The 18282-nt window shown below is 38.9% G+C and overlaps 1 protein-coding gene across 2 annotated transcripts in view; it reads left to right on the plus strand.

Annotated features, from left to right (window-relative positions):
• The window catches only part of Bmpr1b (bone morphogenetic protein receptor type 1B), a 38734-nt gene that overhangs the window by 14264 nt on the left and 6188 nt on the right, over positions 1–18282 (plus strand). For both annotated transcript variants that reach the window (XM_028760435.1, XM_028760434.1), the window contains exons 4-7: positions 400–496; positions 1656–1794; positions 7054–7246; positions 8007–8304. In XM_028760435.1, coding sequence (XP_028616268.1) covers positions 400–496; positions 1656–1794; positions 7054–7246; positions 8007–8304 — 727 coding nt within the window. The remainder of the gene's footprint in view (positions 1–399; positions 497–1655; positions 1795–7053; positions 7247–8006; positions 8305–18282) is intronic.

Here is an 18282-nt window from a genome sequence, read left to right on the forward strand (position 1 = left end):
GAGTTGTTTTTGTTTCAGATGCCAGGTGAGAAGAGCCTGCAGACCCAGCACCTGACTCTGGGGGCGAAGCAGCTTGTGCACTCATGTTAGGCTCAGGCACCCATTTGCTTCCCTGGTATTCTTTCTATGGGTTTATTCTGTGTCAGCTTAATTCCTTCCATAGAGAAGATTTACGCTGTTAAAATAAATATTTAGCTGAGTGGATTCATCTATGTCGGACTGTATCAGCAACAGCCAAACATGCTATTTTGAGTACATATGTGTGGTTTTTTTTACAACTCATTAAAATTTTTCCCTATTTTGCATTCCCCTATTTGATACCTTGTCATTAAGCTTTTGGAAAAAGAGTTCATCCCTTTTAAGTAAAAATGTAAGTTGTTCCATGGCTTTCTTTTTCAGATTTTGTTGATGGACCCATACACCACAAGGCCTTACTCATATCTGTGACTGTCTGTAGTTTACTCTTGGTCCTCATTATTTTGTTCTGTTACTTCAGGTAAGTATTTGATATGTACATGGAGTTTCACACTCTTAGTGAAATCCCTATGTGAATTTTTTACTGTTCTTGCCTGTAAGCTTCTTGCAGCACAGCTTTCTTTGCCCCTAGATCTTAGGTTTATCTGAAAATAACTGTTGCCATTGATAGAGATTCACCCCCAACAAAGCTATAAATAATTGCCTGTCTCATATCTGTTTCAGACATTATTCAGTTAAGATTTTCATCCCTAAGGAAACATGGATAATTGGAAAATTTAGTGACTAGCTATGACTTATGTTTGATGCTGATTAAATAAAAAAGTATGGGAGTCAGAATGCTTTCAGTAATTTCTTATTTCCTGACTACAAATTTCTCTAGTATTATAATTTTTATAGAGTAAACATTAAAATAAACTGTTTAGTTATATTTAAGGTTTTAGTCAAGAAATTATTTCCCACTTTGTGAAATATAAAGATTTAAATGTCTATACTATTTGAGCATCCAAATATTTAACTGTAACATTCTATAGTACATCAATTAGACATTGAAGACATAACATGTTAATATTAGCATGTTTTAAGGTTTTAGTTTTATGTCACGGTTATTGTATTATCTTTTGCATCATTTTATGTGAAAGAATTCCCTGATATACTTTTGTTAAAAAAGATTTATTTATTTATCTAGTTTTGTGCATTGGTGGTGTTTTGTCTGTCTGTATGTCTATGTAAGAGTATTGGATACCATGGAATTGGAGTTACAGACAATTGTGAACTGCCATGTTTATACTTGGAATTGAACTGGGGTTCTCTGGAAATGCAGCTAGTGCTCCTAACTGCTGAGCCATCTCTCTAGGCTCCCTGACATACTTTAATAAATGAAAGAAGAAGAAAAAAAAAACCCTGGATATTTAAGTACTTAGGGAACTTAAAGGAAGTTCTAGAAAACGGATATTGGAGCTATTTGGAAATGCTAACAGAGTATAGTATACTTATATATAACGTTTAGAAGACAGAGAGAAAAAAAATTGTACAGGACTGAGTGAGAAATATTCCAAGGGTAGCAAAGAGCGTTTCATCTTGTGTTTATTGCTAAATTTCATGATTAATGTTTGTCTGCGATGTTTTATATCTGTGGTTGCATTTCTGTGTTTAAACTTATCTCCCTTGTCCGTGCTTAGGTATAAAAGACAAGAAGCCCGGCCTCGGTACAGCATTGGGCTGGAGCAGGATGAGACTTACATTCCTCCTGGAGAGTCCCTGAGAGACTTGATTGAGCAATCTCAGAGCTCGGGAAGTGGATCAGGCCTCCCTCTGCTGGTAGGAGAAGATTATTGCATGGATCCCAAGGAAACCTGTTCTCAGACAGAATGTCAGTTTCTCTTTACTTAAATAGAGCAGCAGACAAGGAGAAGGCTCAGCGCCTGTCTGGTGTCAGAGCTTAGTCATGGGGCACCCTGATAACATTTGATGTATTGAGGGTGAAATTATTGTTTTTTTAATGTACGTGTCTTTTTACCAGGCAGACCCTCAGACATCCTGATGGAAAGTAGATTAAAAAAAACAATACATGTGGGCCCTCTGCACTCTGGCTTTGGTGAGGATTGATTGCATTTCTGTACTTTGACCTGGCTTTTGAAGGCAAAAGCATTATTACCATGAGCCTCTGCAAAGGAAGAGGGCTGCGTACCAGCTGTAGGATGAGATTGGAGGCTGAGGTCTGTCTTTTCCATCCAGGAGAGCTTGAATTTCTGATAGCCAGCACTTCCAACTGTGACGAGAACGTGTTCCTTCTAAGACACTTGCTTGGCCGAGAAATGTACTCTATTCTTTTATAGATCACAAAGTAAGATTGGAATTAAGGATACAAATCATTTCAATGAAAACTAATTTCCTCAGTGAGCATTATTACTTTAGCAAGAGAGGCAGAGAGAAAATATATATTGGGGGGGGGTGCACACACATGCAGTGGCTTGCAGAAACTGGTTCTTCACTCTGTGGTGATGGAGGATTGAGCTCAGGCTTGATGACAAGTGCTTTCAGTTTTGGGCCATCTCACTAGCCCCTTAGAAAATCATAAAATTGACTCTCAGACTTTAGGCTCTGGTTCTGACTTGCACATCTTCTTGTTTCATCGGACAGTCTTGTATTTACCTTTGTAGTTAAGAGTTTTAAGGTCAAACAGAAAACAATCTGTACTTACCATTTTAGTCATTATAAACAGGATGATAGCACTTAGAACTTTAAAAATGGCCTAGGTTCTGATGATCAAATAGTTTTAATTATCATACTTTAAATCTGAATGTAGCAGTTATAATTATTGTTGTTCGTATCTCTGTAGCATTGTATTTTATTTGTAAAGGAAAGTACAAATAGTAAAATCCACTTAGTACTAATGCGTTAGATGTTTCTGCTCTTGGGATTCTGACTGATTTGACCTCAGCTTCTCCTCACTCATCTCATTGAGCTGCAGTTACCTTTCTATAGTCTTTGGCTATTGCTTTTCATCTTTGCAGGGATATAATCAGCCTAACCTCTCCCATTGTCTGTAGATCTTTCTAGGCTTCATATAGATAACATTTACACTACACCTGACTCCTGCCCTTTGTTTCTATTCCCCTACCTCTGACATGAGACCTGCATCATGTCTGTGCAGTTTAGTTATTCTCAAAATAAAATATGGTTCTTGTCTTCACAAATGTAATCGCTGTGTGAAACATTTCTCTAGTTTATGACTCAAGGTCTCCTTCAGATAGGGTGTAGGGTGAGATTTCAGGCTGAGGTCCTTTTATCATTTCTCAGTTACCTAGGCCTAGAATCTGGGTATCCTCTGTCATAACATTGTCTGTTTACTGCTAATGTTGTACCTTCAATGATGTGCTTTATGGGTTGGGATATACTCCATTTTATCACTTCTATCCTTCTGAGAGTCTGTCTATTCTATTAAACAGAGTGCTCAGTGATTAGTGTAAAAAGTTTTACTTTGAGATTTTTACCATCTGCAGGGATCCTTTTTTTGTTTCTAGATTCTAGATCTGCTTTTTATTGCTGCATCAAAAATAGTAGAGAGACAAATTCAGTATTTTATTTAAATTTTTTCATCTCTGTTTTGACCCACAACTCGTCTCAGATTCTTCCCACCTTCCTACTAACCCTACTTCATGTTCTTTCCCTTGTTCTTGTTCTCTCTCAGAACACAAAAGAAAACAAAACAAACAAAAAGAACAGCAGCAAAAAACTAATAATACAAAATACCCAAACAAAATAAAATCCCACAAAAAAGTCATGGACTTTGTTTATTTGTTGGCCATTTCTCCAACGTACAGACTCTACCCTGAAGTGTGGTTCATATAACCAGTGACATTTACTGGACAAAATCAATTTTCCTTTTGCCAGTAGGTATCAGTTGCAAAGAATTCCTTGGTTATGGGTGGGCCCCTGTGTCAACTTCCTCCTATTAGTGCTGGGATTTTTGTCTTTTCTGAACGTGTGCAGGCCCTGTGCATATTGCCATAGTTTCTGTGAGTTTATAAGTGTATTAGTCCTGTTGTGTCTTGAAGATACAGTTTCTTTGGAATCATTCACTGCCTCTGGCCCTTAAAATCAAACAACAGACAATCAAACCCTCTCACCTTGTAAGCCCAAACAGAAAAATGAACAATGTCTGGGATATTTAATTACTATAACCATGACTCTAAAAAGATAATTATTTCATGTGCTTACACACATACACAAACACAAATACACACAAATACTTGGCTTAAGTAGGGTGGATAAATATATATGGGAAAGATTGTACTAGATTTCATTCAAGAGCATTAACATTGGACTGGCAAGATGGCTCAGTAGTTAGAAGCACTTCTGCTCAGGACTAATGTTCTGAGTTCTATCCTCAGATCCAGTAAGAAGACAGAAAATGACTTACTCCTGAGAAATATCTTCTGACCACCACATACACATGCATTGTGACCCATGAGTTTTCTTCTAGTCAACTCCTCTCTCTTTGGGGTTGTGGTTGCACACTGAGGTGAAAGTGCAGGGCAGAACAGAACTATTCATCTCCTGGAAAGAATGTAAAGCGAGAAACGGAGTCTTATACTCCCCAGTATGGGCACATTCCCTGTGACTTACAGAACTCTGACTAGACCCCATGTCTTAACTCCTCACATTTGAAACAAGCTGGAGACCAAACTTTGAACATATAGACCTTTGGGGGGGGGAACTTAAGATAGAAATTATAACCAATTGTTGTAAATGTTGTCTACATACTCAACTTTAAAAAAAAACTGTGAATGTACTTGAGACTGAAAACATGTATGCAGAAAGAGCCAGAAACATCGGTAATATCAACAACTGAAATCAAGGTTTAAATTTCAACCATATGTTCAAGTTTTTTGGCAATGCAATCTCAAAAAGCAAGTAAAATTTTGTTTCTAAGTCTAACTTAATGGCAGGCTATCTCAGAGGTCTGCTGTCTCTGTCCCATTCAGCACTCCCATTACTGTCAGGACATTCATTGGGGAAGACACTGTTTTTCTACAAAAGCAGCAGAGCTGTTTTCTAGGCTGGATTCAGATATTCACAGAACAATGCTTTTAGCATCTGTAAGTTGGATGCACTATTTCTTTAATAACAGTGGCATTTTTTTTCCAAGTGGCAGGCTTAACTGCTTGGTGTCTGGCTCTCAGCTAGTCCTCTCTTGATGCTTCTGTCTTCTTGTCAGGGTAGAGGACATATAGCCTACCTAAGGTCACCTCGTAGAGGACACCTATGAGGCACTCTGAGAGGGAAAAGTTACTTTATGTATTGATGTGTTTGATTGTTTTCACCTCACTTTATGCTTCCTGGACCACTAGTATTTCTTTCTGTTATGGCTTGTTAATTTAGGAAGAGTACCACTTTCATTCTGTTGTTCGTGGCATTAGCAGTTTTACGAAGAAATTCAGGACATCTTTAGTTGATATTATCACTCATCCTGTAATTACAGAAAAATCCTAATTAAGGGAACTGCAGAATAGTGTCCATATCCTCATTCTTAGACTCTGTCATGGTGTCAGGCAGGAGGGATTTAGGCTGCCAGCCCATGGACTAGGAAACGGGAGTGGTTGCTTTTTCACAATTGCGTAAGTAAAGCTTTTGATGTAAAACTATGGATAGGACTTTTTATTTATTATGGTAAGATTTTGTTAGCATCATGCACAAGTTTGCATGTTTGAGGCAGATCTTCTTCTATGTAGACCAGGCTGGCCTTCAACTCACAATCTACATACTTAGTTTCCTGGGTTCTGGGATTATAGGTTTGGCCCCCAGATTTGGATGTACCAAGTTCTTTCTATCTACTTCCTGGTTCTATGAATAGCCTGCATAAGCTAGTCCTTTCAGCCAGAAAAACCATTGATTCCGTAGAGAAGATATATACATCATGCAGACAATGATTTACAATCTATACTACTTAATTAAAAGGTTTCACTTTATTTTTAGGAACTCTTTGTAGTTCTCCACATATTTTTATAAATTATTAATTGAACTTTCTCTCCAGCTTGTTAACTCTTTTGTACCACTTATATTGCTTGAACTGCTGGTTTCTGTCCCTATTTTGTATTTCTTACCATGACAAGTGTCTCTTTCTCTTCAAATACACAATTTTTCTACTATCTTACCATGCTTGCTTAGTCTTCATTTAGTAAATGAGGTCCCTGTTTAAGTCCCTTAAGCAGTCCCTGTAGCTATTTGGTGTTCTACTATTATAGAATAATAATAATTCTGCTAATAATCTAAAGGGATTCAAATCAGTGGTATTTTCTTTTTCCTTAGTTTCTAATGAGCTCTCCTTTTCCTCTATCCCCCCCTTTTTTGTCTTTCTTTGTTCTTCTTCATTTTAGGAGTTTGTTGTTGTTTTGTTTGTTTTTATTTTTTTCTTGTTTTGTTTTCTGTTTTTTGTTGTTTGTTTGGTTGTTTTTTTTTAATTTTATTTTGATTTTTGATTTTTGGTTTTTAGAGACAGAATTTCTTTGTATAATACCCATGGCTGTTCTGGAGTTCACTTTATAGATCAGGCTGGCCTCAAACTCACAGAGACCCCCCTGCTAATGCCTCTCAAGTGCTGGGATTAAGGGTGTGTATCACCATGCCTGGCCACTTTAGGAGAGAGTTTTTATAGATGTCCTTTTGTGTCCAATAATTGTTGTCTTGTTTAACGGAGAATCCATAATTTGTTATGTGGGGGCAAGACTTCCTTCAGAATACTTAATAAATCATTGTATCAGTAGAATTGTTTGGTCCATCAGGTACAAGTTACTATTAAATCATTTGTATTTTTTTTCTATTGAAAGTTGCAATAGACAGAACATCTGATATTCGGAAACAGTATCTGATGATTTAAAATTGACAATCATCTATCTGAAATACATTTTAAAGAGAACAGTAATAATTAATAAATATAAATAACTCATGTGTAGGGAATAACATTGACCACATAATTTTACATGTAGTCATTCCCCCTCCCTCTCCTCTGGAGGAAAGCTTAAACAGTTCTATAGTTCTGTAAATACACTAATGAAGTGTTTTGGGTCTTACCAGGTCCAAAGGACAATAGCTAAGCAAATTCAGATGGTGAAGCAGATTGGAAAAGGTCGCTACGGGGAAGTGTGGATGGGAAAGTGGCGTGGAGAAAAGGTAGCAGTGAAAGTGTTCTTCACCACGGAGGAAGCCAGCTGGTTCCGAGAGACTGAGATCTATCAGACAGTTCTGATGAGGCACGAGAACATCCTGGGTGAGTCACAGTCTGCACTGCTGCATTTGGGGTTTCCTTGCATTCCTCTGTCTTTCTCTTCACATCTGCATATGAACTCATCTGTCTAGACCTGTTATGAAACTTACACTTTCTTTCTGGCATGAGCCCCAGAGCTCATAAGCCTCTGACGTGGACCTCACAGGAGGCATGACTAAGGTGCTTCTGTGGATGGGTCATGGGCTGGAAATGTTATACTCTCTGATGATATTTCTTTTTCTTCAGAAACAGGAAGTACAAATGAAATACTAGAATTTCTTAAGGTTTCTTAGGGATTTGAAGGATTCATGTTTGGATTTAAATGTTGTGAAAAGTTATTGGCATTGTATTTGCAGAGTTTATTTGTGGCAAGAGTTTATGTTGAGAATCGATTTCCCTTTCTTTCCTTCAGGCTAGATGTGATCTGCCTGGGTAATTTGAGTAGGAGAGGACCCAGTGAGTGACTGTCAAATCTTCCATTCAACATGCCTTGCTTGTAACTGTAATCCATAAAGGATTTCTGTACCACTGATCAAAGAGTGGGTTCAAATTGAAACTCTTATTTTTTTCTCTCTCCCTACAATTTTTATCTCCTCTGCATGGTATTAGTACTTTACCACTATCAAGGGCATGTTCAGAAAACTGGGCAAGATGCTAAAACAAAGACAGTGGGAAAGGAAGAATGACTATTTGAGAATATGAATGATTCCTCATTCTGTCCAGGAAACACATCCAATTCTTTTTTTACTCTTTTGCTTTTCAGGGTTCATTGCTGCTGATATCAAAGGGACTGGGTCCTGGACTCAGTTATACCTCATCACAGACTATCATGAAAATGGTTCTCTTTATGACTATCTGAAATCCACCACCCTAGATGCAAAGTCCATGCTGAAACTAGCCTACTCGTCTGTCAGTGGCCTATGCCATTTACACACGGAGATCTTCAGCACTCAAGGCAAACCAGCAATTGCCCATCGAGACTTGAAAAGTAAAAACATCCTGGTGAAGAAAAATGGAACTTGCTGCATAGCAGACCTGGGTCTGGCTGTCAAGTTCATTAGGTGAGTATCCGAGTCAATAGATCCCCATTTTGAGATTATTTTTGAGTGTTCTAGTTACTTTCCACAGCTCTGTCCTATGATAGTTCAGTGGTTGTGGAACACCGTATATTTTAACTTTATTGGAGAGAAACATGTCATGATATTCTTGGTAGAGACCATGTGTTTGGGTCAGTCCTTTTGTTTCCATTCTCATCAGTGACCCGGCTTATGAATTATTCTATATAGCAACATAGCTGTATAGAAAACAGGGGGTTAATGCCCATGCTGAGTGGTTTTGTGTCAAGTTAACACAAACTACAGTCGTTTTGGAAGAAGGAACCTCAATTGAGAAAATGTTTCAACAGGACTCCTTGTGGGACAATTCTTTTCTTATTTTGATTAATGTTTGATGTGGAAGAGTCTAGCTCACTGTGGGTGGTGTCACCCCTGGGCTAGTGTTCTTAGGTCCTATAAAGAAGCAGGCTGAGCAAGCCATGGTGAGCAAGCCAGTAAGCAGTGTTCCTCCATGACTTATGCATCAGCTATTGCCTCCAGGTTCCTACCACTTCCTGTCTTGACTTTTTTGATTGGTCTTATAAGCTGTAAGGTGGAATAAGCCCTTTCCTCCCAGAGTTGCTTTGGGTCAGTGATGTTTTATAACAGCAATAGAGATTTTAACTAAGACAATGCCTGAGAAGCTATGTCAGAATTCTGCATGACATTTGTAAGCATGGGGAGGATTCAAGAAGAACCAGCAGCTGAATGGTGGCAAAGACCATGTTTTATGTGTGGTACAGTAAGGATTACTTCATTGATGTTCGTGGAAAATCCTGTACACCAAGGAACAAAGCAGCTGATACTCAGCGATGTTACAGAATACTGCCCCCAGACACACATACTTGTACTTACTGGTGGCAGTGTTCAAAACATGCAGGCTCCTTGATATGTTGGTAGCTCCTGCACAGTGAGGAGGGTTTCATATTCAGGAGCTGGGACTCTGCCTCTTTCTCTTTTATCACTGTATCTCCTTTTTGCATCCAACCATGGAACCAACACAAAATCACACATTGAAAACATTATTGTTTGTAATTACAATTTTGTTTTTGTAACTCAGTTGTCAAGTTCTCTAGTGTGAACTTTGTAGATTACAACATCTTGTTGCAATGGGCAAAGGTTTGGCAGAGCAGGTGGGGATGATTTAGAAGAAATGGCTCCTTTAGTCTGAAAAGAAAGGAAGATTTTGCTGGGTGAATAAATCCTTGCATCACTAACTACCTTTAGAATGCTCAGTCTAGGCTAACCCGTTAGTACATCTCTGGCCCTACTTGTGAATATTTTCCAAAGAAGATACTACAGTATGTAGAGAAGCATTCGAGGAAGAGCTGGGGTGAGAGTTACCAGAGAGGACTAATGGGTTTCCATTTTCTCCTGAATGTAAAATCTGAGATGGAACTTAATAATGAACTTCGATAAGGGGAGGTCTTTGCCAATTATAGATGACAAATGAGAATTTAAATAAAGTGAATTATGCTCTAAATTTAAGTTTGAGACATGAACCTCACACTATTTAGTAATTTATAGCATTAAATCTATTTTCTCTTCAGAATTCTTTGTGTGTGTGTGTGTGTGTTTGTGAAAGGCAACTCTTTTTAAGTCTAGTCCACAACAAGGAAATAAACATAAGCAATTCATCTGATGTGCCTCTAATTACCAGACTCTACTCTCCTATTTAAATGTCCCCCAAAAAGTCTGAGATGTAATAGCCTTTCTTGTCTTTGTCAGTTGTCTTCTGCCCTCCCTCCCCTGATGTGCTTTATTGAGAAACCATTGCTGTGTGCACTGGAAATCTTGGCTTATGTGCACCGAAACCCTTGGCTCATTGTGACACTACCGTCCCTGATGTGTCACTGTGCTTCAGGCTCCCTCCTCTCTCTTCCCACTGCTTATACTTCTCTTTCATCCTTAATTATTTCTGTTTGTGATATTTCCAGTCTTTTTTGACCTTCTTAACACTGAGTTTGACTGAACCAGTTTAAAACATGGAGTGCCTAATTTTTGAGTTGTCCACTTGGATGAATTTTATCTTCATGAAACTCATGCTTTACCTCAGTTGGTTTTTCTCATAGTACTATTTCATCTAGAATCTCTGGTAAAACCTTGTGCAGTTGCTTCCTTTCTGTCTTTGTGCTTTCCAGACTTTTCTTCGTGCTGCAGAATTTATATTCTTGAAGTGCAGTTTGGCTGTCATCATAATTTCATAGTTTCTCATGGCCTTGGGTGAAAATGTAGTTTGGGTCCCTGGCTGGGGTGAACTCTTTACTGACTTTGGTCCTTTCTTGAGATTCGTTCCCACCATGCTGCTTACCTTTCCCTGTCCATTCTGAACACATTCTACTTCCCACACCCACAAGAGCTTTCAGTGTGCTTTTCTTATCATCTGTATAGCTTGTGCCCCCTTCACTGCTTAGCCACCACCAATCTCCAGAGTAAAGAGACAACTGTTGAAAGTCACTAATGGCCCTATACAAAGTCTCAAGGCATTTCTCCCACCCCTGCAGTGATTACTGGCTTCTTATCTCTTCCTCCTCGTAGAGAGTAAACAGAGCAAATGTCTGTCAAACTTCCATCCTCACTATCTTTGCTGTGACTGTGGACATGTTTTCTGTTTTGCACACTGGGTAATCGAATTACAGATGGACTATGCAAGGAGCAGCAGCATGTTTTCCTAGCTTCAGAGAATGGACACATTCTTCACAACCTTATATTATACCCACATTCTGATTTGTATTTCTTTTACAATATTAAACAGCTTTGTTTTCTCCTTGTATAGCCCATGGTGGCTGATGCCTTGCTTTTGCTTCTAAAGACCCTAGCTTGGACCATCCTGGTCTTTCCACGTGCACTTCCCTAATTTCAGAATCATCTCTCTTCATATTCATCCACACTTACGCAGAAAGACACCACCTTCTGCGCCCTACAACAGTTGAATGGACAGTGTCTGTCTATAGTTATCATTGTTTTCAGATGTGACTCAGTTCTCTGAATACTCATCGGTTCCTTGAGAGCAAAAGTCGTGTCAAATCCACAGTGTGAATCCCTTTCAACTTGACACAGTTACAAATACCAAATACTGCTACTGTTTTAATTCAGCAAATGCAGGGACAAGAAAGGTGAGCCAACACCTTCCTTGGGGATTTTAATTAAAGTGAGTTGTGATTTCTGAAATTTAGTTTTCTTTAAGGGAAACAAATTAAATGATCTCACAAATTTCCTGTAAATCCTGGCTCTAGGAAAAGGAGGAGACAGTTAAAGGATAATTTGGGGTATCTCTGGTATACAAGGTCCTATTCATCAAAGGAGGGGAGGGATTGAGGATGCTGGCTTCACAGCTCATTTCCTTTTCCAGATAGAGGGTGTATTGGATAATTTCAGACATTTTTTTATTTTTATCTCCTATGTGTCAGTGTTTTGACATCTTCCATTTTTAGTCCAGGTTTTAAGCCTTGCTTTACCCATTTGTCTGATTTTTATCTTTTATGATGTGTACTGATGTATGTGTGCACTTGCAGCTGTATAGAGTGCTTTATTTCAGACAGAATCATAGCTAACCCATGTCCATATGTGAATTTCCTGTAAGAACTTAATCTTGCCTGCATAGGTGGTAATTGTCTCTTAGGTAATTTCTGGAAGGTTCCCAGGGAACTTGAGAATCACAGAGAGTACTATTGGTACCTTAGGGACTTTCTGTGAACGTAACACTTTTGCTCTTGTTGGCTTCCTTTGCTGATACATTTCCTGCTCAAATGAGATTTAATCCAGGTGATGTCAGGAGATCCTTGTCCCTGAGGAGGAGAAAGCAACACCATATGCAATGCCTTGAAGTAATGCACACAGCTTTCATGACTCGTTCTCTCAAGCAGCTTTCTAGTACTTTAGTGTCCAAATAAAACATTTTCAATAGGAGAAATAAATCCTGGATCAGGGCATCTCAGGTGTTGAATCTTAAACAGCAGACCTACAGTGACAACACTGGACTGTTGTATAACTCCCCCCACTGGTGGTTGTGAATTCCCCAAATGAAGGAAAGGATTGGCTCCATTTAGCAGAAACTACATTTCCTGAGTCATTCTGATGTCAATTTCTACACTGCTTTTGATGATATATATATATATATAACCAACATGAAATTCATAGAGCTAAGCTCATTACTGATAGTGTCAGTATTCCAAGTAAATGTTTGTTGCAAGTGTCTCCATCTTTGAGGAAGGAGATTTATTACTGATGTTCTGGAATACATTGAGATTCTTAGGAATTTGACTTTTGCAACATTGTTTTAGTTTCTCCCCTTGCTGCTGCAGTACAATACCAGACAAAAGGAAACTTAAAGCTCATTTTAAAGGTGCAGGCTACTATGGCAGGGGGACCAGAACAGTAAGAAAATGTGCAGCTGGGCACACTGACACCACTGTCAGGAAGCAGAGAGAGGGGCACTACCTCCTCATTATTCTTTCCAGGACTCCATCCTGTAGAATGGTGCCACCTACATGTAGTTTGGGGTCATCCTGCCTTAATCAACCCACTCTAGAAACTTGCTCACAGATGTGCTTAGATGTTTCCCTCTTGGGTAATTTGAGAAAGTGTCATTTTGTTAATAAACAAACATTGAGCTCTGGTAAACAGTACTACAGAAAATGCTCCTCCGCACCCAGGGAACTTGTGAATATGCAGAGATAGGCTGAGTAAGTTGGTTCCACAGCCACTGGGAAAATAATTCAGGAGACACGAATGGTGTGTGCATACTCCTGTGTAAGCTCTGCATACCACACCTCTGATACAGCTGACATGACAAGAGATTTACTACTCCTTCTAGTATATTGTTTATAGTTTCACACATCAATTTTATGTCTTATGTATCCAGCACCCCATCTATACACTCTTTTCGCAGCTCTTTAACATGTTCTTTCAAGGAGCTATGTTTAGTTTTCAAAAACTTTGTAGCTTATTCGTTCAAGAAGCTCAGTGTTTACTTACTGCCTTTCACTGTCTGTTAGCTTTCTCTCACCCTGATTTCTCTCCTTCTTTCCTCTGTCTTGGACATCAGTGGTTTCCAACAGGAGGCCCAATCTGAGGTGCAGAAGGCCAGGAAGTGGAGCCCTTGCTGGTTTACTCTGTTCCTAATAGACTCTCATTTCCACAGTGGGTTCTGCTCATGCCCTTAAGGAAACACATGGCCAGTATTTGTTGCCCTAGGGAATGTGCACTGTGCTAAGCTACAAGGTAGAACTTTCCGTTACTAGCTCTTCTTGCCAGAATTCCTGGTGTAGACTTGTGATTGGAAAGCTTAGTTAATACAAGAGATACAATGCATAATACGGCTAGCAGAGGTATTATTTTAAAACCCCCTTATTCTCCACTTTCAAACTACAAACCTTTACCTGAGCTTAAGCAGTACTCTGAGCACATGAGACACAGGCTACGAACTAGGCCTGTGGCTGTTTAGGGATGCCCAGCAAGCAGTATAACTAGGAATTGAATCAGCTTAGGTAGAAGAGTGCTCTGGCTTCCCTGAGAGAATGAGTCCACGTAAGATTTCAATTTTTATTTTCCACAAGTGACAGCATCCTAAATGAAGCTGGTGGTAGCATGCACTTCCCAGCTGTGTGCATTGTAGGCTTCACATTTCAAATCCTACTTTAATAAGAGTACTTATGCTTTAACCTCTCTTCTAGCCCACCAGAGGGAGTGGAAAGGAAAGGTTAATAGGGCAAAGGAGGATGTGGACCTGTTTAGAAATAGTTCATTGAAGTAAATCCAGTCTGTGTTGTCAGGATATTAGCAGTTCAGTTCATATGAATCAGCAGTGGTAGCTTGATCTACTCAGAAATACCATTTATGATTCAGCAACAGCAGTTTAATCCAGAAGAAACTGAAAGGCTCTGCCAATTGGCCTGAGTCCATAGAAACAACAAGAAGCTGCCGGAACACCACCAAAAGTTCTTGGGTATGTTTCTCTCTATAAAGTCATGACAAATGATGACCAGCAAAGAGCATCAATTCAAACCAATATCCCACAGTGTCGTCCACTGTCTGTTGGGTTACATTTGTACCCTTTCCAAACATCACGTGTCCTCTCAAACATCTGCTCTAGCACAGCATCACACGCCCTTTTTTCCTGGCTGCCTCCAGAAAAACATCACGTGTCTATTCTCAGCAAAACATCCTCTCATAAGACAGTTTCCAGAAAAAAACATCATGTGACACAACTGAGACATCAAAGAAACCAGAAATTTGGACTTTAGTGTAAGGTTTCCTTGATCTCTTCTCCACACAGTCCTGCCTGGCACCCTTAGTGGATACAGTAGCCTCACTCCACTGCTTGTATCTATCATTGTCTTTCTTCTCTGTGTATCTGTTGTGCACACACACTATATCGAGTTATTCCCCCATTGACTTCATCCCTACAAGAAACAGTAGCCAGGAGAATTCATACTTCCTCTACATCATCCTGGTCTGGACTAGGAGAATCGCTTGATCTCAGACAGTTAGGAAGCCCTTTGACATCCCTCTGAATCTCTGATATTTATTTTTACTGTCATAACACTGCCAGCCAAGTGACAGGTCAGAAAGGCAGGCTTGGCATACAATTTGAAGTTCAAATAAAAGGAGGAATTATATATCCCTTCAGAAATTGAGATACTAAAACAGAAAGTGAGAAATTGTAAAATGCCTGGCAGAAACGAAACTCTTAAGAGAAATTTGTGTCTCTATGTTTTTAATTATCTTTAATCATTTTTTTTTACAGTTCAGTCAGTCAGCCCTCTGACAGTTCCTCTTCTCATTCCACCTTCCACACCTCTAGGAGGATGTCCCAACCCCCTCCCCACCCAACCCACCCAACCCCACACTTCCAGGCCTCACAACTCCCTTGGGCCTCTAGTCTCTCTCCAGGGTTAGATATGGTACATCTTCTCTCACTGAGGCCAGACCAGACTGTCCTCTGCTGTGTATATGTCAGGGTCTTATACCAGCTAGTGTAGGCTGCCTGGTTGGTGGCTCAGTGTCTGAGAGAGTCTTAGGATTCTTAAAGACACAAATCTTCTGGAATACATATCAAAGGGAGGCTCCAAGAAATTTGTATCTCTAAACCTATCAGAATATTGAAACAATGGACCCCCAAAGAAATGGGAACTTTTCTGGGAATCTCATGTTTCGAAAAGAAACAGGCCACAGCCAGAGAAGAATTTGGCCTCCAGAAAGAGATATCAAAGATTTTATCAGCATTAACCCAGACAAGGGTGGGTCAGTAGTGGGTGAGACCACACTTTGAAGAGTTACATAGATATGTATATTCTTGACCTTGTATTGGAATTAGATCTCAAGACGGGCTTGGGGGGTTTTCTGGATTTCTGTCCTTTCCAGAGTGTTCACCTTGCATATATCTCCTTTTCTGATTAAATAATAAGTCTTTATCCTCTGAATGCTTGTCTGCCACAGCCTGTCAGGGTTCTCAGAAGCTTGTTTTTTCTCTGGTATTCCCTCTTTACATTTCTCACACATCCATAGAAGAGCTTCCCCCATCTTGCTGTAACTCCTTCTTTGACATACTTACCAATGTATTTTAAGTTTGTCTGGATATATGGCTTTCTTTGTTCTGTAAAAACTATAACACTTTTATGAAACCACTTGTACATTGGAACATGGAATTTTGGATTAGCCTAAGCCTATGTTCCCTCAAAATAGTTCCAGAATAAACTACCCCTGTTCCCTTTATGATGATATCTGTGGTTTTAGTATCAGCATTATTAATCTTCAAATTACACATTTTCTAATTCTATTTAAGTTTATAACCCTTTGGCATACACATTAAGAAGAACAAAAACCTGATTAGATCTAGTGGGAATATTGATTATGAAATTATAATTGAAGGAGACAATTTGTTCCTGTACTTCTCTAGAGCCTCCACCTCTGCCATCAGGCTCTGATTATTAACCCCAACTCTTTTCTACAAGAAAAGTGAAGAGGACCTTCTCACTTTGTCCATGGGAAAGATAAAGAGCTCATATTTCCTTGGTATTTAATGCAGAACCTACATTTATGACAGAGTATTTTCAGTTCTTAGCAGAAATCTGTATTTTTTTGTTAATTTTATCTAGTTTATAAATGACTTTTTAATTTCATGGTCTTGTGCCTGTAGCTTACTTTAGTCCTTGAAATATAGAATTTCCAGTCTTTGATTTTACTAGATTATATTAAATATACTTATATATATGCGTATATTTAATAATGCCTATATATATATTATTTATGATCTATTATAAACACTCATAAGACATTTCAAAGGACAGTTGTGTTACAATTGAATATTAACAGATGATTACAGCTTGCCTTTTTCTCTTGTATTTTTTTTTCAACAGAAATAAGACGTTGAATATACTCTTGTTCCCTTTCCTAATTTTATTGCTTTTTATGTCTCCTAGAATTCACCAGCATCCTGTTGATAGTTCCTGTACACAACCTTATGATTTGATAATTCACTTGTGTGGCCCTTACACCATCTGCTCTGGCTCTTTGGGTTTGGGTTACTCTCTCCTTCTCCTTGAATCTTTAATAATATACATCTTTTCTGCCAACTTTGTCTCTCACTGTTTTACACTCCTGCATAGGAGAGGAGGCTGGAATAGGCTGAAGACCCTCACCCTTTCTGCTTCCTTCCTTTCTTTCTTTCCATCTTTCTTTCTTTCTTTCTTTCTTTCTTTCTTTCTTTCTTTCTTTCTTTCTCTCTTTCTTTCTTTCTCTCTTTCTTGTTGACTTACTTCAGTGAACCTCTCTCTACTCCCTTCTTATAAGTATGACAGCTTCTGAATCCACTTTCTTCCTTTATTTTTTGTATACCCACATTCAATTTAACTTCCATTTTTGGTCTTGAAGATTAATAGAAGCTTGTTTTTATCTCTGCTATTACTTGAGAATAGGTATGATACTACTGAAAGTCATAGAGAAGTCCCTTAATTACTTCTTTTTGGTTTGTTTTTGAGATTGTAATTTAATTACGGCATTTATCCCTGCTCTTTCCTTCTTCCAAACCTTCCTATATGCCCTATCCATTCTTCTCCAAATTCTTTGCATTTTTTACTACACATAAGTGCATGTATATATTTGTATATAGTAAGTGCTGAGTCCATATAACGTATGCTTTCAGGACTGACAGTTTGAACTAGATGACCATTTGGTGTGCTCTATCTTGAGAACCACCTTTCCTGCTTCAAGCTTAAATAAGTGCCCTATGGCTCTTTGTGTATGGTTTCTTGGTATCTTCCTGTTAAGCTCATGATTGGAAGGGATGCCATCTCATCTTATCTGACTCTATGTTATCTGATCTGATCTCATCCTATCTCATCCTATCTCATCCTGTCTCATCCCGTCTCATCCCTTCTCATCCCTTCTCATCCCTTCTCATCCCTTCTCATCCTGTCCCATCCTGTCCCATCCCATCCCATCCCATCCCATCCCATCCCATCCCATCCCATCCCATCCCATCCCATCCCATCCCATCCCATCTTATATGAAACCTGGTAGTATCCAGGAGTTACCTGTAATTAGCATCTTTGTTGTTGTTCTTTTTTTTTAATGTGGTACATGAGACATTTCCTATTAGGTTAATACTAATCTTTTGCAAAATCAATTTGCTCAACAAAATTCCATCTATCTGTTTAGGTAGATCACCTTCCTTTTGTGTCTTTCATATAACAGCTTTGCATTTTTCTTTAAGGGCTGATATCAGCAGGATTTGTCCTTCCTACTTCATTTTTTACCCCTGACTTGGTACAAGCTAAGTCATTAGTGAAGATAAACTGTGACATTTGTGTTTAGGGCCATACCACATATCTATAGCAGGTATTCACAAACTTAAAATCTTTACATTGCCAGATACTTCTCCTGGAAGATGTTTTCTGCTACTCGTAGGGAAGATGCTCTTCAGATACTATTGGGAAATCCCAG

The sequence above is a fragment of the Grammomys surdaster genome, unplaced genomic scaffold (genome assembly GCF_004785775.1).
Source record: "Grammomys surdaster isolate TR1022 unplaced genomic scaffold, NIH_TR_1.0 126531, whole genome shotgun sequence".
NCBI classification, from domain to species: Eukaryota; Metazoa; Chordata; class Mammalia; order Rodentia; family Muridae; genus Grammomys; species Grammomys surdaster.